At 40.8% G+C, this 20066-nt stretch overlaps 1 protein-coding gene across 2 annotated transcripts in view; it reads right to left on the reverse strand.

The window, feature by feature from the left end:
- Positions 1–3266: 3266 nt before the first annotated feature.
- Positions 3267–20066, reverse strand: part of LOC115773316 (SLIT-ROBO Rho GTPase-activating protein 1-like) — a 52775-nt gene continuing 35975 nt past the window's right edge. Inside the window, exons 11-23 of one of the 2 annotated variants that reach the window (XM_030719960.1) lie at positions 19648–19732; positions 19520–19547; positions 19363–19396; positions 18055–18115; positions 16865–16942; positions 16650–16784; positions 13230–13335; positions 11001–11225; positions 9701–9780; positions 9143–9344; positions 7311–7442; positions 5491–5824; positions 3267–4028 (exon numbers count right to left, since the gene is read on the reverse strand). In XM_030719960.1, coding sequence (XP_030575820.1) covers positions 3576–4028; positions 5491–5824; positions 7311–7442; positions 9143–9344; positions 9701–9780; positions 11001–11225; positions 13230–13335; positions 16650–16784; positions 16865–16942; positions 18055–18115; positions 19363–19396; positions 19520–19547; positions 19648–19732 — 1953 coding nt within the window. In that variant the 3' untranslated portion in view covers positions 3267–3575. Of the gene's footprint in view, positions 4029–5490; positions 5825–7301; positions 7443–9142; positions 9345–9700; positions 9781–11000; positions 11226–13229; positions 13336–16649; positions 16785–16864; positions 16943–18054; positions 18116–19362; positions 19397–19519; positions 19548–19647; positions 19733–20066 lie in introns of both variants that reach the window. The other variant, XM_030719959.1, reaches the window with a different exon arrangement.

The raw sequence follows: 20066 nt of genomic DNA on the forward strand, positions 1-20066 counted from the left end.
GACACGGTTCACTGCACTCAGAGCACCGGGAGGTTCACATCGTGGATGTGCAGCCAACAAATCTGCAGGTAAATCTACAAGCAAGGTGTAGTTAATGGGGTTTAATCCCGGCATCCGGGATTCCCGGGAAATGCGATCAGAACCATTTCCCGTTTCCCGGGAAACGTTAGACGGGAAACCGGGAAAAAAGTCGCGCGCGTCGATTTGACTTTCAGAAAGAAAAGAAAGCTTCAGAAAGTTAAATTTAAGGAAATATTGAGAGAAGGGTTCGTTTAATGCGAAAAGCATTACTCTTCATTTCAGGCATGTTCAGCCTCCGTTTAAGGCTTCAGCCTTCATCTCAAGCGTTTTAATAGAGGTATTACACAGTTGTGCTTTTTTCCTCTTTAATTTGTTGAAATCGTAGGCAATGTGTTTACCCTAAGGTATTTTGTATTATATAATTTTATATTATTATATATTGTTATATTGCATTATATAGCCTATAAAATATGCCTGCCCTGAACAATAAAGAAATATCTGTTTAACTTCGAGTGTTTCTTTTCCTCGTTTGCAGCCGCTTACTAACAATCATGAATTAGGATACGGGCCTAATGTGTGAAGAAATTATCATGAAATAGATTGCTTTAACATATTTCGCTTTTAAAATGGAGTTGAGTAAAATGTATATTTTTTAGGCTATAAGGATTGGCCAGTTTTTCAAAAGACGATTCACAGCGAACCTACTTTAACCCTCAGACACGGTGTTATAAATTTGCTGTTGCCAGAATGGCAATGACCAAGTCGTAGTGCATTACTCGAGGCCCTGTGTTATGCCATATTATAGTGTAGTACGGTAGTTAACTTTTCAATGACTATTACAGCATTCCACTGGTGGAGATATATTGCAACAGATGTCGCCACAACAGCGTGGCTGAGCCTTTATCAATGCTGTGGAGATGAACCGTATTGTTTTGCACCAGCAGTTGTAAAATATCTTGGTATAATTCCATGTACAATGGAGGAATATTCGAATTATATTTGTTAAGGGAGTGTTGAGGAACGATACAACACCGCATAGCTCGAGCACTTGAATGTCGAGATGTAGGTTTTATTGCGTTAATCAAGCCGACGTTACCCCCTACTGGGCATAACAGGACATAGCTGGAAAGCTACCTCTACAATATCAGAATAGGTTAAGGCCGACACAGGCTACAGAAGGCCTAATTAAAATAAATAAATAAATAAACATTTTCCCGGGATTCCCGGGAAATGGCTCGTCATTTCCCGGGATTTGATTCATGTCATTTTCGGGAAAAATATTAAACCCTAGTAGTTAATGAAGAGGCCCATGAGTGTGTATAATAAGGTAAAAACTACAATACTGACAGTGACCAAAATCCTTTGTGGGGAAAAAGTTAAATGACACCAACTTACAGAACATATCTGGGTTTTTATTGAATGTTCAAACAAAAACAGTGAAGGAAACGAATCGATGAGTGACTTGAATGCTAGTTTAGGTTTATTTATAATATAAATACAACACATTGATACAATCCATTTGGCTATATGAGCTCGTCATTAGGAAGCTCAGTTTTCAAATACAGCAACACTAACAGACAAAAACCATTTCCTTTATTATCAAACACATTCAAAGAAACCTCCCCTTTGAGTTAAAATGCACCAACATGTTATGATGCTACATGCCAAGTACACAGTCCTATACATCAAAGTGCAATGTTCACAATGGGTTAATGCTAGAATTCATAATTCAGTAATCTACTAAACACTTTATGATTATTTCATTCGGAGTGCTGCTGCTCTTCGCTCAGGACATGCGTGAGTGGATTCACAACTTCCCAAAAAAGGATTTAAAAAAAAAAAGGCACTTTCACATACATACACACACACACACACACACACACACACACACACGCACGCAGATGTGCATCCATAGCCCATCTCAGCACGTCATGTTTCATTTTAATCACCACACTCACAGCCCGGTTGGAGGCCACATTCAGTGTGCTGTTCAAGTGTTTTTTGGGCGTTTACACACAGAGCCCCACCCTGTTAGCTTATTGTGAGTTTAAGGTTAACTAGTGACTTCAGTGTAACAAGCAGGTAAACCAGTATTCTGACACACACACACACACACACACACACACACACAAAACACAAAGATAGTGGCATGCTTTTTGCACTCGTTTTCCCCAAACTTCCACTCGCGTGTTCTGGCACTCCTGGCAGGCATGAATTATCTATAGTCTAATGCTATTCTAGTACTTCTGCACTTACAAGAGAGCAGAACAAGGGCAGACAAGCAGAACACACACACAGACACACACACTTTACAGCGAGTATCAGGGTCACACTGAGGGAAAAAATATTTGAGGAAATTCTGCTTTAATTTAGCATTTTGAGAATAAAGTAAAAATTTCAAGAATGAAGCTGAAATTTTAAGATAGAAACATTGAGAATAAACCTGAAATCCTATTTCCAGTTTTGAGAATAAACTCAGAATAATGTGTCCATACTGATACACTGTTAACGCCTTAATCTTAACATTTGACTTTATTCTCAAAATTAAAAAGCTAAAATAAATTCTCCCTCTAATATCTTTTTCTTAATGTGGCGCCAACACTCCCTGATACACACTCACAACCTCTCGCAAACAAACAGGGACAAAAATCATACACCCACCCCAGAAAAAGCTCTATCCAAGCTCCACCGCTCACTCCACCACCCCGTTTGGATGGAGCTCCGGCCTGGGTGTGAGGTTTCCCCCCCTCCCCGTCTGAAAACACAAAAAGGCTGTTAAAAAGTTTAGCGAGCCGCCGCCGCAGCTCACCGAACATTCAATAGATGGCTGAACAGTCGTTAAAATACAGGAAACATTCATTAAGTAGCTGGACGTTGGTTAGATAAGTTTTCTTTCACTGACCACCTCAGGAGGCGTTTTCGTGGTTTTTTTTTTTGTTTTGTTTTGTTTTTTGAGGTGCAAGTGAGCTTAGCAGCTGAACCGAGTGAAAAAATTAAAAAAATAAATTATAAAGTCCCGCAGACGTTGTTGAGCCATCCTTTGCCGCGTCCTCATCCCAATCGAGTCACTCATCGTAGACACAGCAGCCAATCGTGTTTGTTTTAAGTAAAACAGCAGCCTTTTTTTTTTTGGCAACAGTCACATCACTTAAACTACATTTTTATCAGAGCTGAACTACACCCCCCCCCAGGTCCCCCCATCTCTCTCTGATTACGATCTCACACAGGAAGCTCCGCCCATGCTCGTTCCTGCATCTCCTCATCAGCAGTTCTTTCAGCTAACCTTTGATAAATGCTTCGATACATGGAGAAAGTAAACTCCTACACACCAAGAGAGTACACACCAACCTGACGACACATAAATATCATGGCATATCATATCATAGGTCATGTCATATATTATATTTTATTACTACATTAAAAGCCTTTTTCATCTTTCCTACAATTTCTACCCTCATGTTGATTATAAACATTAAGCAGTACCCTGATCTCCTCTTCTGGCCCATTTTTGGCCCGGGTAGGCCTGATTCAGCCTCTTATCGGCCTGGTTTGGCTCACATGGTGCAGGATTTGTCCAGCGGTGGGGGTAGAGGCGGGGTGCTGCTCTTGGGTGGGACCATAGGTTTGGGTCTCAGGGCGGGGGGCCGCAGCGGAGCCCCCATGCGGGCAGCTGATACTGGCTTGAAGGAACCCAGAGCATCAGGGGATGGGTTGGCAGGTCTGGGAGGTCCAGATGGAGGTCCGGGGAGTGGGCTGATGGGGCTCAGAGGACTCAGGGGGCTCGGGGTGCCGGGAGTACCAGGCGTCCCGGGGGTGCCGGGGGTTCCTGGTGTGCCCGGTGTGCTGGGGGTGCTGTGCGGGCTGGGAGACTCAGAGGAGCAGGTGGTTACGGGGCCGTTCTTCACCTGCTCCAGGGTGTCCAGCACCACGTCGGGGGCCGGCCGGCAGCCCTGCCGCTCCAACTGCCTCAACTCCCCCAAAGCCACGCTCACTGTCTCCTCGATGTCCTGCAGGCAATTAAAGAACAAGTTCATAGTTTTATATGAACAAATTTACACATTAAATGAGATTTTGGTGCTTTCAGTGTGCTTTCCTCAAAGCTACACTCGGAGAACTTGAAGTTCACGTATACTGAAGGGGAGCATTTATATTCCTTTCCGGGAAAGTAGCTTTGCAAAATGCAAAGCTTAAAATAATCTTTATTTATCTTATCCTCTCTTTGAGTTGTACAAGTCATTTAATTTTTATGAATCAGTTCATTCTAATTCAACTTCAGCTTTTACTGATTATTAAAATGAGAAACTCAAGATGAAGCTGTTATTGTGCTCCAGTAATGGTCTTGTTTCCCTTTCTGCACATCCTTTTTTTGCCAAAAAAAATTATTTATTTAAATTTATTTAGCACAGTTCATTTAAATCCACTTAATTAAAAAGATATTTTATTTGAAAGTTTAATAAATCCACTATTTTTCCTGAGTCTGAGTAATCGTGTTGAACATTAATGATCTCAGTACTGAGTATTTTATTTTATTTTTTGTTGTTGAGCAGCCTCAGTTTATCCTCTTCCTTTAAATGCACTTTTTTATGGGCTACCTGTCGCAAACAGAAGGTCTGAACAGCTGGTGGGTGTGGCTATGAGATCATATTAGTGACATCACCTCTCACTGACATCATACAGAGCCAAGAGTAGAAAAAACTCTGAAAGTGAGTGTCTTATCATAAACCAACCACACTCTCGTGATTTTGACAGTTAAATTTCTTCTGATTGGTTGCTCCAAACAGCAGATGGGCGGGGCTATGAGATAACAATATTAGTTCCTAATGATGAAGCACTTGTTGTCTGAAACTGAGTGTTTGCTTTAGCACTGACCTCATTATCTGAACGTTGTCCTAATATGAGAGAAAATAAGGAAACGCAAACTTCAGCCTAAGACTTCTGGAAACCTGCGATGGCTAATTTAGAGCTGCAGAAACACTGATAGTTTGTGGTAAAAATGACCAGTTTGACTTATTTTGGTCTAAAATCTCTTAAACTTTGCTTGTACAGCTTTAAGTCTTTCCTGACACAGAACTGAGCTGCATTTATTCCCGCTGGCGACGCTTTAAGAAGCCGGGCACACAAACTGGAGAGGCGTCCTGGTACTACTGTGATTAAAATGGATGTGTCATTGTTGTGCTTCAGCTCTGGCAGAGTTGTAGCTGAGATTTTTTAGAGTCTAATACCATCAGTGTCACTGACTCACTGATATAAAGGTGTTACTCAGTCCCTCATTTAGAATTTCGATTGGAGGTAGATAAGTGAATTTCTGCTGTTTTCAGATCTCTCTCTAACCTGGTTATAAAAATAAGATGTTCCAGCGCTTCCAAGTACCTCCAAACATTGCAGAGAAAGATTATTAATATTATTTATCTTGTATTTCTGGAGTTGGAAATGCTCGTGCTAACTTTATTACATGTTGTGTTGGTGTACCTGTGCCAGTGCCTCAGGGTCAAGAGCTCTAGATCGATGGGAGTCTCCAAAGCCGTGCTGCCCGCTGTTGGAGCGTCGGATCGGCGTGTCCTCCGGCCTCCGCAGCGAATCGTGTCGGCTCACCGTCATGGTCACGGCTGCAGAGCGGCGGCGGCGCTCTGGGCTGTCCAGGGGCGGGGTCAAGCCCTGACCCCGTCCCAGCAGCAGCTCCCTGGGGCTGAAGTGACCCGTCACCGGTGGAGAGCTGCGCTCCATCACATTGCCATTCCCGTGGTTGTCGTTAGAGCGGCAGAGGGGGCGGCGGAATAAACCGTCGGTTCGCTTCCTCCTGTGGCTGTCAGTGATAAGTACGACCAGCATGAGCTCAGGTAAAATTAGACAAATCATAATCAGCAACTATTTAACCACATATTATCTTCCCTTTGGAGAACCTGCCCTCTATGTTGCACCAGGCTTCTGACAGATGCAAGTCGATCTCAGAAAGAAGCTCGTCTTCCCAGAAGTGGCAGTGACCACGCTCCATCCAGACTTGATTATCTTGTCTAGTTAAGCTCAAGGTGCCCTAACAGGACAGGCTATCCAAGTACCAAGATCTGGTTGATGAGGCCATTGAGAAAAGCTGGCATGCGGCCGCTTTTGTTTCACTGGCTTGGAGCCCAAGCAACTGAAGAAACTGGAGAAAAATGGGAAGGCTAACCTTGCCTTTGCTGCCCCACTCAGTCGAAGGCTGAGGAGCAACCCTGAGATACCTGCTGAAGATGTGAAAGGGCTCCCAATAAAGCGAGAATTCGGGTAACCTCTATACCAGACAATCGGGGACAGGCCCGTTCGTCTAATTGCTTCAGCAGTTTCTGCTTACAGCAAAACATCTTTGACATTTATTTTATCTTAAATAATGAAATAGTTTCATGGATTTTATAGATTCAGCTTCTAACATGTGATCGTAGGAGACTTAAGTGACACTTGGGATTTCAGAGAATTACAAGGGTGTCAAATATAGGGCTTGGGGGCCAGAACTGGCCTCTCAAAAGGTCTAGTCTTGGGAGCTTCTTGTTTTTTTCCACTGCAGATGAACCAGAAAATCATGGAGATGCTCCTATAACCATACACAGCATAAAACATGGCTGTAGCTTCTAGGTCGGAATAATGGAGCCAGTGCAGAAATGCCTGAAAACCTAACCAAAGGCCACTAGACGGCAATAGGTGTGGTTACAAAACAACTTCCAGTCCTATAGAAGTCTGTGGGAAAACAGCTTTCTGTCTCGACCTCTCTAAACACTCTTCTGAGTTTATAGTCACCGTAGATATTCAGTTATTTCTTTCCACTACTGAAGCTTATGCAGACGTACAAACAGGCTCTTGTCTCTTGTACACCCTCTGACAATAAAATCTACTCCATAATGGGCTGTAGGACTTTTTAATGTCTGATAACATACAGCTATACAGCTTATACACATATCAGATCAATCTTTATCTCCAATAATATCAGAATTGCACTGATAATATCAAGATTTTTGCTCTAATGAAAGCATGTTCACATTGTCATACTGCCACTGAATGCTTCTTAAACCTCTTGCACAGATTAGCACTTGGGTTGCCTTCCTTGACGTGTTGTGAGGGATGACTGTGAATAAAATAAAAGGTGTCTGGAGTTTGCAGATGGGGAAACTGGTCACATGAGAACAGCTGTGACACCAGCATGATGAGATTCGCAGGTATTTTTAGAGGTGAGAGAACAGGATGGAAAATGGGCTTAAAACACACCGCACAAAATCCTCTCTCTCGTGTCATGATAATGAAAGGTGTCTTACATGACAGACCTGTTGTAGGTCTCTGGAGGTCTCATGTCGGTCGGGGAGCTCAGCTCGCTCCTGGACCGCTTGTCATCGGTACTGCTGCTTCCTCCGTCGCTGTCGGCTTTCTGACTGAGTGTGTCTGACATAGCGTCGGCCCTGAAGACACAGACTCTCAATCAGGACAAATCACTCTGGAAACAGGAGAGCTGAACTAGCACAACATACCAATCATCAATTAACTGATCAATAGCATGTGGCTAGTGACTGCCTCAGCCCAATCAGTCTGTTAATCAACAAGGTGTGCAATCCAGTGAGCAGCAGTCCACCCAAATCCATCACTGCAGCTCGTCAATGAGTCTAATGAGCCACTTATGTTAACAAGAACTTCTACAAAGAAAGCTTTCAAAGCTTTAAAAGGTTCAACATTTCAGAATACTGTTTACACCATTTCTGTGCACAATGTATCCACTTTATCTTGTTTCTGAAGAAAATATTGTAACTTCAAAACTAGATAAACATGAATCTCAATTATTATACAGTACCAGTCAAAGGCTTGGATACACACACACATATGAAAAATTATACATACACATATCAGTGGGTGTGTTTGTATATATATATATATATATATATATATATATATATATATATATATATATATATATATATATATATATATATATATATATATATATATATATATATATATATATATATATATATATATATATATATATATATTAACATCCCACACATAACCAAAGAAAAAATAATTTTAAAATGTTCGACTAAATATTTGAAACACATTAGTTAAAAACATGTAAAATTACTGTAAACTTTGCAAACAAATTCAATTCAATTTTATTTAAATCACAACAAACTGTCGCCTCAAGGAGCTTTATGTAGGTAAAGACCCTACAATAATACAGAGAAAACCCAACAGTCAGAATGACCCCCTGTGAGCAGCACTTGGTGACAGTGGGAAGGAAAAACTCCCTTTTAACAGGAAGAAACCTCCATCAGAACCAGGCTCAGGGAGGGGGGTCATCTGCTGTGAGGGGGGAGAGAGACAGGACAAAAGACACACTGTGGAAGAAAATACCCCCCACACATTACACCATACAAACACTGTTTATGCTATGATAAGATTACATTGTAATTTTATAAAATGTAAAACTGAAGATAAAAGTAATCAAGAAAATCTATATTCATATAGGAAACAAAAACAAGTAAACAAAATTTTGAAAATTAACAATTTTAATTATCTTGAAATGTTAAATTTCATGATAGCTCAAGTTGGAAACATGCACAAATGCATGCCAATGTTTTGTAGCTATCTGCAGTCATCTTATGAGATATAAAAATACATGTTACACCATGATGATGTAACACGCAAAAACTCTAAAATTAAAATTACTTTATATATTTGCAAAACTTTATCTTGTACACCTATGTAGCTATATCAACCAATTTATGGATGTTTTCTAATGTTTTTAGAAAATTAAATGCCTGTATTTGAAAATGATAATAAATGTAAAGATAGTTGTACGTAATTCTGGTTAATAGTATAAATTAATGATGCATTAAAAACACATTTGTAATTATCTAACATTTGCTGCAATATATAAACTCCATTTTACAGGTTTATAAAGACCCAAACCAAAGAAATAATGTAAGAAGCCTGCAAAGACAAAAATGTATTTGTCTGAGTGAGCAAATGCATACTGAAAATCATCGTTTTCATTGTTTAAGCACATTTTACTGTAAAATTTTGATTATTTTATTTACGTATTAAAATATTTTCAGACTGTGTTGCAGCTATTTTAACTTGTTCCATGTTTCTGATGTGTACAAACCATCTCGGGCTGTGCACTCGCCTGTCCTTCACCACGATGTACTGATGAGGTACCAGGCCGTGGTTACCATTGTGCCGGCCCTCCCACCAGTCATGTGACGCGCGCTGGAAGAGCTGCAGGGAGGCTCCCTTCTTGAAGGAGAGCTCGCGGCCCGACCGGCCCACGTAGTCGAACCTCGCCACCGCCTCCACAGCTTCACCCTCTGCCAAGGAGACAGGGAGAGAAAAGAGGAGGAGGAGGAGGTGAAGATAAGAGCCAGCCGTTGAACTGGAGGTGAACCTGAACTTGTCAGTCAACTGTCTCTGAGGCTTTGTTCCTCCCACTGCTCCACCAATCAGAAAAGAGATTTAAAAAGAGTCTTTTCTATTAATTCAGATGGAGCGATGAGAAGGAAGGAGGGGAGGCTGGGTGAGGTGTGGATAAAAAGAGGGAGGGAGGGTAGTGGTGGTGGTAGTGTTTCCATGGCTGCTGTTGCCGTAGCAACCACTCTCCACCACCACGAGGGAGTGCGCGTATGGGAGTGTGGGCGATTGTGTGAAGGTCAGGGGTCACGCGTACCCTCGTCGCTGGTCTGGGTCTCGGTGCCGGCGTCGGGCTCGGCCTCCTCCAACGCTCCCGGCTCACTGAACGGGCTCTCGCTGCAAGAAGAAGAAGCAGCAGATTGACACACACCCTTCCATTCAGTGTGGGAACAAAGGGAGAAGCATGCACAGCGGGAGACGAGCCGGCTCATCAGAGTCTGAGGACGTTTACGGCTGCGGCAGTATGTCGAGATTCAGATGATGGTGGGAACAGAGAAGCTGCAGGAGGTTTCCCACAGCAGAAGGATTACTGCCTGCTCTAACACCACATGTTCCTGACAGGCTGCCGGGGGTCCGTTAAAACCGACAGCTCCATCTATTCAAAGGCCCCACCCTGCAGTTTACCTATATTTGTTTACATTAAACACCATTAAAGGCATGCAGGACTTCCTATTTGCAGTACTGATACTGATATACAGACAACTACCACCAGGTTACTGTGACAATAAAAAAAACCTGAAAATGTTTAAATTCACAAGCAAATTCTGCAGCATCTTTTTTCTGCACCTTTTAAAGGTACTCAAACTTATTTTCCTGTGTTCAAAAACAGCTTAAAGCCTTTCAAATGTAACTAAAGCCATGAGGACACAGAGAAGAGCTAAGACTTTGTGACCAAAGCATCTATGTTTGAGATATCAACTTAAGTTGAACCAGGGCCAGGCTGTACTGGTGTCCTTCTTATTTCCAGCAGCAGCCTGGAAAAAGGTGAAGGCCGTGGAAATGGAGGAAAACTAAGAAAAACATATCAAAAATTAAACAGCTGCACATAACTGAAAACATCTCTGCACACCCAGTGTGAAAAAATGCAGAATTTGCATTTTGAGTTAGAACAATTTCATACATGTGTTACCACGGACACGCCCTCCAATGAAAACTCAAAAGCTTACATCACAATTTAGCATCATTTAGTGTTTAGTTTTGATTGACCAAATATGAGTAAGTATGAATATGGATATAAATTTATTGGATTGAATCTGTAGGAGGAGTTAGTGCAACGCCTGGAAGTGGCAAAGATGACATCAAAATTTGATATTTAACTCCAAACGTTAGACTTCCTGTTGAGTTAAGGATACAGTTCAAAGAGACTTTTACTGTATTTCTGTCTTAAGATGTTACATTTGTGTATCAAATTTCTTGTATGTACGTCAAACACATGATTGGGGCTCATGTTTATATCCTCACCAAGTAATTTGCTTTTGTACATAATAATAATAATAATAATAATTGAAGCAATTCCAATTAGAGCCTAATTAAAAAAATAAGATCCTGAGGCTCACCAGTACTGGTCTCCGGTCATACACTTCTCGTAAACTGGACCGGGCAGCTCCTTGGTGTCAGGGAAGATGTTGTCGTGGTTAAGGATGACCGTTTTGATGACCTCGTTCACGTGCGCCTGGCAGGCCACCTGGTCCAGCGTGTCCGGCGTCGGCAGGAGGGTGGGGCCGAACACGATGGCCAGGTTGCCGGCATCCATCATGTTCTCGTCGCTGTACTGGGAAAGGCTGCAGAAACATGGGAAATGTGGCAGAACATTACCAGCTGTCTGGAAAAATGCAACTTTTAACTTTTTCTCCTAATTTTTTTCATATAATTATATTTAAGAAATGTGGCTCTCGTGGAGAAAATATACTCCTCTGAAAGCTGAGTTAGGCCAAAGAAGGGAGGAAGAAGGAAGTGAGAGCTGAAAAAAAAAGGAGGAAAACTGTTTTCCTAATATTATTTTAATGGAGTCTAGTTGGAGAAGAAGGGAGCTGAAATTTTTCCATAAAATAAAACATAAAATCTTGATGTTTAAATGATGAATGTTTAAAAATGAGCTGCTCATTGAGACCCACAGCATCACAACAGTTAGTTTCTTATGTAATCATGTTTCTGTGATACTTCTTTTAGTCTGATCAACAGTTCACAACCTTAAAATAAATTTAGCTTCATATAAGACAAAGAAAAACAGCAACTGTTCCCGTTTTTATTGCCTAAATATGACTCAAAAGATTAATTATGCAAAAGCCTCCAGTTAGACACGGTGTTATTTGCTGACTTCAAAAGGTGACCATGCAGATGTCTAAAAGCCACTTTTAGGTTTGGATTCATGCATAAGAGTAAAAAGAAGGTTTACGGTCAAAAAAGACAATTAAAGCCATCACATCTTTACATAGGCAGTGAATATTTGATATTTTTGCCTAAAATCAGACAAATAAGGACCATTACATAAACTGAACAGTTAATTGTTGCAGCTCTAATTGAAACCCAGAAAAATTTAAATAATATGTTATGGCTCTCACCACGGTTCTATGATATTATATGAGAGAATAATAAAATAATAAAAATATGAATGCTTCTGTTTGCATCATCAGATGTTTTGTTTTATCAAAGTAGCAGCCTCCAAAACCCCAAAAATATTTAATTTATTATCATATACAATGATTTTTTTTTAATGTAGCTTGAAAAATGACTAAAAGATTATCCAAAAGTTTTCCTTTTGATGCGTTTGAGTTGGTGCTAATTTAACAGATGACCTTATAGATTAGTAAAAAATCAGAAATCAGCTGCTTTAGGTTTGTATTTGTTATAAATCCAGTATGGTCTTAAATTGATGCTTTATTGGATGGAGTCTGGTTGAGAACAATTTACAGTGGCAAAAAATAGTGAGAAAAACCTAAAATATTCAAATGTGGAAGCTGCAACCAGAAACCTTTTCATGGTTTTCTTATTCTTACTTTGTTCTTTGGCTTAATTTGAAAGGTTTTTGTAATGTTTGATCTGCTTATAGCTTTTAAAAATAAGTAAAGCATTTACATTAAAATGTTTGTGCCCCATCCCTCACTGTAAAAAAAAAAAAAAATCATACATTTTTTTGGAATTATTTTATTTAAAAACATTCATTCATTTATTTTTATCATTTCTAATTTTAGGGCTTAAGATTATAACCCTCTTGCTCTGATAACATCTAACTTTGTCTTTGGTGCTGTAAAACCATTCAGCAAATTTCCTGAAAGTTACGACTCCACAGCTCATTATGTGGTGCTCTGCTTTGTGTTTGCCCATTAAATTATTGTTTTAAAAATGCTTCCCTGAATACAGTCCTGAAGTTAAAAGGCTGTATCCAATAAACTCTGGGACTTTTCTATTATTGCAGCTTTCATTTTAAATAGTTATGGAAATGTCTCCACTGCGCTCGACCGTGAAGCTCCTGGTTTAATAACACTGTAGCTGAATGCATTTCAGAGCCCTGCTACTAAACACACCAGTACATCACCCGGCTGGTACATCGCACCAGCTCATCACACTTCCTGTTCACACCTCCTGCCTCTCCATGCTGCTCTCTCATTCTATATTTATTTGAGAGGCTGCAGAAGCAAAATGAGCTGTGTTTTATCATCTATACAAGTGTGCACTTCGAACCCCTTTCACTACTAGAGAGGCCTCTCCCTGCCTAGCTGGGAAAACATAAAAATGGGCAATTATCATAAGCTGTGAGGGCCTGGTTTGTGTAAGTGGATACTCACTGGTTGAGGAAGGCGAACAGGTAACGCATCACCACCAGCGTCGCCCTCGGGACACCCAACAGGATCTTACGGATGCACTGCGCTCTCTCATACAAGTTTTCTATTCCTGCAGCAGGAAAATGCACATAGTCTGAAGTTATTATGAATCCCCGAGACGACAGGAGGAGTCTGTAACAAGATGACACATCCTGAAACACACCAGTTGGTGCTGCAGAAAGGGAAGCAGGCAGCTCCGTGTCTCTGCTGAGGAGGGGATGGGTTTCAGAGAGACAAAGAGACACTAACGAGAAACAAAGATGAGGAAACTGAGAGGGAAAGTGACTGCGTGTGGGCTGAATAGATAGACAGAGATTCGTGCTGAGCTTCACTGCAGCAGATGGAAGCCGCACAAACGGTTCACTCTCAAGTGTTAGAGCAAGTGAAAGTCGAGTTTCACAATCAGTCAGATGATTCGAACATTTCACTGCAACACGAATAACTCGCTGCTGGCTCTGCTCACATTTCACTGCACCTACACCACACAATTAACTGGACCCAATTAGGTGGAGCTCTACTTAACTTCGCCTGTTAAGTGAACTGCGGCTTCTGTTTACACATAGCTCATGCATGCTCACCATGTGCAAGCTAGTGTATAGAAACTAGAACTAATCAGAAGGTTGGTAGTTCAATCCCTGGCTCCTCCTACCCACACAGTGAAGTCTCCTTCAACCCCAGAGTGCGTCCTAGGTAAAAAGTTCTTAAGGAAATATAATAAAGCAACTTATGGAGGAATGTAAGTACCAGTCAATTTACTTTTTATTATAGGTCATGTGCACTTTTTCAGGCACACATGTTCAACTGCTTATTAACACAAATGTCTAATCAGCCAATCACATGCAAGCATTTAGCATGCAGAAATTCAAACTGAGCATCGGAATGGAGAAGAAAAGTGAGAAAGATCCGAAAAAGAGAAACTGTTCAGTGAGCAGCCGTCCTCCGGCAGAAAATGCCTTGTTGATGTCAGAGGTCAGAGGAGACTGACCAGACTGTTTCAAGCTGATAGGAAGGCAAAAGTAACTCAAATAACCACTCATTAACCAAGGTGTGCAGAAGAGCATCTCTAATGCCTCTTTTCCACTAGTACCTACTCGGCTCGACTCTACTCTACTTGGTTTGGTTCATTTACAATGGAGTACCGCCTCAGCAAGGCGGCCTGAAAGTCCTGTGATTCTTGTGAAGGGGTTGCTCTCATGAGTTATCTAGTGACATCACTTCCTGGCCAATCAGTGGCATGCACTGTGCTGATGTCACATTTTCAGCTTGACTCAGTGTGCTTGGAACCACGAATGAGTAGGTACTAAAAACGTACCTGGTACCAGGTACTACCACCTAATGGAAGACCCTAAAAACCGAGTTGAGTCGCGGTGAGTAGGTACTAGTGGAAAAGCAGCATAAATGCACAACATGTTGAACCTTGAAGCAGGGGAGCTACAGCAGTGGAAGACCACACCAGATGCCACTTGTGTCAGTTAAGAATGGGCTCAAAACTGGAAAACAGAAGATTGGAAAATGCGACCAGGTCTGATGAGTCTCAGTTTCAGATGGTAGGGTCAGAATTTGGTGTGGACAACATGAAAGCATGAATCCATCCTGTCTTGCATCAATGGTGCAGGCTGCTGGTGATGTAATGGTGTGGGGGATTTTTTATTGGCACACTTTGGGCCCCTTAATACCAACTGAGCATCATTTAAATGCCCAGACTGTGAGTTCACTGTAGTCAAATGGCCTCCACAGTCACCAGATCTCAGTCTAACCAAGCACTTTGGGATGTGGTGGAACGGGAGATTCACATCATGGATGTACAGCCGACAAATCTGCTGCAACTGTGTGATGCTGTCATGTCAATATGGACCAAAATCTCTGAGGAATATTTCCGGCACCTTGTTGAATCTGTGCCGTGAAGAATTAAAGCAACTCTGAAGTCAAAAGAGAGTCCAATGATAGGTGATAGGTGAGTGTACAACATCTGAAAGATGTGCATATATACTGTATACCTGAGTATTTGTTTAACAAATGATAATAAATAAAGCTGACTCTGGCACATTACACTCTAGACATTTGCAAAAAAAAAAAAGTCTAATCCATAAATATAAATGTTTCATAGGTAAGTTTATACCCCCAGTCTGAGATGTAGAATGGACATACTGGTTTCCTCAAATAGTGCAGGTCACACTAATTTGTACCACAGCCATGTGTTGAGATTATTGACTCAGAGAAGAAATCAGGTATAAGTAGGAATACACTGAGCTAAGCTTTAACCTGTAAATATGCAGTGCTGACCAACAACAAGCTGTGCTGACAGTACTGACCTTTGAGGTGCTGCACCTTTCACTTTTAATTAACTTCTTATTAGGAGTGATAGGTGGTCATATTTCCCCTCAACTTCTCCTAAAACACTGCCTGCTTTTTCAGTGAGAATGATGGTGTGATTAAGCTACATTTGATGATTCCTCATGGACATCAAATACCATCAAATGGCAGAAAGAAAACACCAAAAAGGCATCAAACTTCAGCCAAGGGAATGTTTGAGATGAACCCGGCCATAAAATGAAGTTATAGTCATTAATATGTCACTGCGCGGTTTGGATTATTTGCTACATTATACTGCCAAAAGTATTCACTCACCAATAATTCAGATCATGGATTTCAGATGTTCCAGACACTTCCATGGCCACAGGTGTATAAAACCATGCACCTAGGCATGCAGACTGCTTCTACTACTAAATATTCCAACAAAGTTGAAGCAATTGGAAGTGACAGCAACTCAGCCATGAAGAAATGACAGAGTGGTGTCAATGGATGCTGAGGCACATAATGTGCAGCGATCGCCAACTTTCTGCAATCAGACCTCCAGACTTCATGTGGCCTTCAGATCAGCTCAAGAACAGTGTGCAGAGAGCTTCATGGAATGGGTTTCCATGGCAGAGCAGCTGCTCAATACAAACTGTTGGATGCAGTGGAGACGTGTTTTCTGGAGTGACGAATCACGCTTCTCTATCTGGCAATTTGATGGACAAGTCTGGATACTTGTCTGACTGCATTGTGCAAAGTTGAGTGGTGGGGGGGTTATGGTGTGGGGTTGTTTTTCAGGAGTTGGGCTCAGCCCCTTAGATCCAGTGAAAGGAACTCTTAATGCTTTAGCATACCAAGACATTTGGGACAATCTGGGAATGGCAAAGCAAGATCCATAAAGACACGGATGAGCAAATTTGGTGTGGAAGAACTTGACTGTGATTCTTTTCTGAAGCATTAAAATATTTGGTGTCCTGAACACTGTGAGCTGTGGGTTTCTGGTTCTCTGTGATGAAACCAGCTCTCTGAAATAGTTTTACAGTCTTCATGGACATCATGGACAATTCAGTGTATGTCTGTGGTACTTACGGACACAGGAGATGAGGTCATTAAACCGGTCCTTGGGAAACAGTGGGTTCTCCAAACCCCTGAAGTACAGCTTCAACACTCCAGCCACAGAGTTGATGTCGTGGTTGCTCTCCTCATCAATCAGCGGGTCGTTACCTGGACGAGAGGCAGAAATACAGGTTAACCAGCTTACTTATCACGGTCACAGTCAGGCTACCTTCCAGTTGACCTCTCACCTCTTTCAAACGAGTTCTTGATGTCATTGACTTCCACCTGTGATCCTGAAACCCGGAATATGCCTTGATGCTGAAGACCTGTTAGGAACAGCAGAGGAATGACTTGACAAGACAGAGTAAGGATATCTATCTCATCAGATAAGTTAACCAAACACTGAGCTCGGCTAATTAACCCATGAGTCTCGTGTTTCATATGCCTGCTCTTATAAACCGCTGGGTCTGTCACCAACTTCAGTCACTAGCAACCCTTTAACTACTCCTTTAACTACTTAAAAATACTAACTGTTAGCCAATCAGGATTGACAGCTGCCAACTTGGATTACTAGCTGCTAGCCTAGGGATCTTGAACTTCCATTGCTGAATAAGCAATCAGTTGCTGGCTATGAGCTCTTGAGAGCCAGCCATGAATTGTTTTTTTGTATTTCATTGGTGGATAAAAAGAGTGCGGAGAGTATAAATTAAATTTTTGTTGACAATCTCCGCTGTCTAAAGTAATCATATAGTGACCAATCGTCACCATATGGGTGACAGTTATTTATGAATGAATCCCATTTCTCCCCCTTTTTTACTTTTGATTTGGATTCATTAAAATGTGAAATATACCTGGATACGAATATACACGAATAACACATTTTAAAAAATTTTATACACTGAAAAGCACAATGTAGAAAAGAGCGTGTTGATTATAAGGCTAGATTCAGATTTATATCATAATTATAAAACAATGATTTTATCAGCAGCAGCTTGGGAATGACTGAATTAAAATGAAGTCACTGTTTTGTACTTGTTCAGCTGTCAGATGCTGGCTGTGATGCAGTTTTGTTGTTTGCAGAGTGAAGAGAGTGAAAAGATGCCAACACGAGAGTTTGACAGTTAAGATTTAGGCGGCTTTATGTGATCAACAAAAAGGATTTAAATGCCTCCTGCAGCACTATTCACAATGTCCCACTTTTAGTTTATAAGTGTAAAACATCTCCTGACTGCCCACAATCACACACAAAAACATTTTAGAGCCAGTGTTACTGCCCATGGCAAGCAGGAGAAAAGACTTTGGTAAATTAAATTCATACCTTCCAGGTCTTTTATACTAACAAAGCCTTTATCCCTTTCTCTGTTTTTAGCCCTTCATCCATCAGCATCAGTCACTACAGCATTTATTTCACACCGGTCAGAGCTGCACTGACACTCACCATGCAGGTTGATGTAGCGGATGCAGCTCTCCACAAGCAAGGGTATGGCTTTGGTTGAATCCTGTAAAAACACAATCAGAGTGCACACTTAGGGATGACACTGCATTTATTTTGAAGTTGCATGAAATTGAATTTTGAAAAACACATGCTTACTACAGAAAAAAGGAAAGCTAAATAATAAAGTAGTCACACAATACATCGTACTGCAAATGTAATGAGTTTTTTTTTTTTAAAGGTTAGGATGTCCAAATGGGAAGATTCTTAATCACCTCTGAGAGATTTGGCGGCATGTTCAGAAAATGTGGAGAAGGGTTCATTTTTGCACAATGGCACTTTCCACATTATGGCAGAGAAAAATGAGGGCTTGAATCCCATGTAGTCATCCAGTTTTAAATTTAGATCATGATCTCACAGGCCTTTAATTATAGATAAGACCAGACAAGAGATCCTCTCATAAATCTGAGTAACCACAGATTTATTTCCAAGTGGGTTTAAAGCCATTATGTTGTCTAAATGGTTTTAGTTTAATTGGAAATTGACCAGTTTTAATATCTTGTGTATTATATGTAGCAATATTAGACAGGAAATGTTGGGAAGGTTGCAGACATGCACCAATGGATATGTATGCAAAAACATTGCAATTGCATGGTCTAGGTCTTGATCATGAGGCTATTGGTGCACTAACATAGTAGTTAGCTAAGTAGAAAAGAGAAATGTAGGGTAAATTGCTTTATTATTGTAAAACTATAGATGATGTAGTATTTTATGATAAATACATATACTTACATATACAGCTTCACTAATAATAGTACTGTCCTGCCATATTTTAGGCTAACACTGGTTCAAAAAGTATGTAATAAATATTCAAGGAGTTATTTTTCTGCCCTGAGTAGTGTCTTACAGGGTGCAGGTAGAGGGACAGGTGAAACTAAGGGTAAATTAATAGAGATGACTCTTAAGCTTGTTGTTTTGAGGGCAGGGTTAATACACTTTTATTGCTATGTAGATGACACCCTGCTTTACACTACTAATCCTACTTCAGCTCAGTGGAAGCAAAACCAAGGTTCTCCTCATTGGTTACACACCTCTGGACCACTTTTCCCTTCAAATCCCAAATTGTTCATTTAACCCCTGATTAAATATGATCTCATGCATCTCATACAAATTATTTCCAGGCTGTGCTCCTGACTACCGCAGCCTCATCCTATCTCATAAAACTTCTTCACTTGCTCCAAACAGTTTAAAACTCTACTGAGGAGAACATGTGCTCCCCACATCCTCCAAAGTCTGGATGAAGTAAAACTCTACCTGGTGCTTGCTGTGGGAGTTCTTCCGCCCACGACTGCAATGAGCACAAAAAGGAGAAAGAAAGAGAAAGAGCAGGGTCTCAGTCTCATAGAGCTCAAACTGAAGCACGGGGAAGAGAAGCAGCACTTATTACTGATGTGGAGGGAAAACGCCTTACCTGGTAGTCAGCAGTTCAGCTTTGTACCCTACAAGAGAAGAAAAGGAGAAGATTTAAAAGCCAAGTAATGCAGATCAGAGTCTGTCTGACCAAATATAGCACTAAAGAAGCCTCTCTGTGAGTCTTACCCTCTGCCAGCGCTTTCTTTAATATATCATGTTTAGCCTGAAGTTTGGAAATAAGATTACTTCCTTCCAGGTACTCGCGGAATTTCTAAAGATCGTAAATCACATAAATGACAAAAACAAAGGCTAAATTATACACAATCAAATAAAGCATGAGTATACACAATGCAGAGAAAATAATACACACTGTACATTAGTGCAAGTAAGGTGGATAAAACCAGAACGTTATTTATTCTGAATATCAGTACATTTACTAAGGGTATGTAGAGACAACACCAGAAGACAGGTGAATTTGAAATATAACAAATGTGATAAATGAATAAAAAGGTCGAAGTGTGTGTTATATTGTATTATGAAGTAAATTAAGTAAACAAAACACTAATGTAGAATTTAGAAACCCAAACATCCAACTGTACTCTATA

The sequence above is a fragment of the Archocentrus centrarchus genome, chromosome 23 (genome assembly GCF_007364275.1).
Source record: "Archocentrus centrarchus isolate MPI-CPG fArcCen1 chromosome 23, fArcCen1, whole genome shotgun sequence".
NCBI lineage: Eukaryota > Metazoa > Chordata > Actinopteri > Cichliformes > Cichlidae > Archocentrus > Archocentrus centrarchus.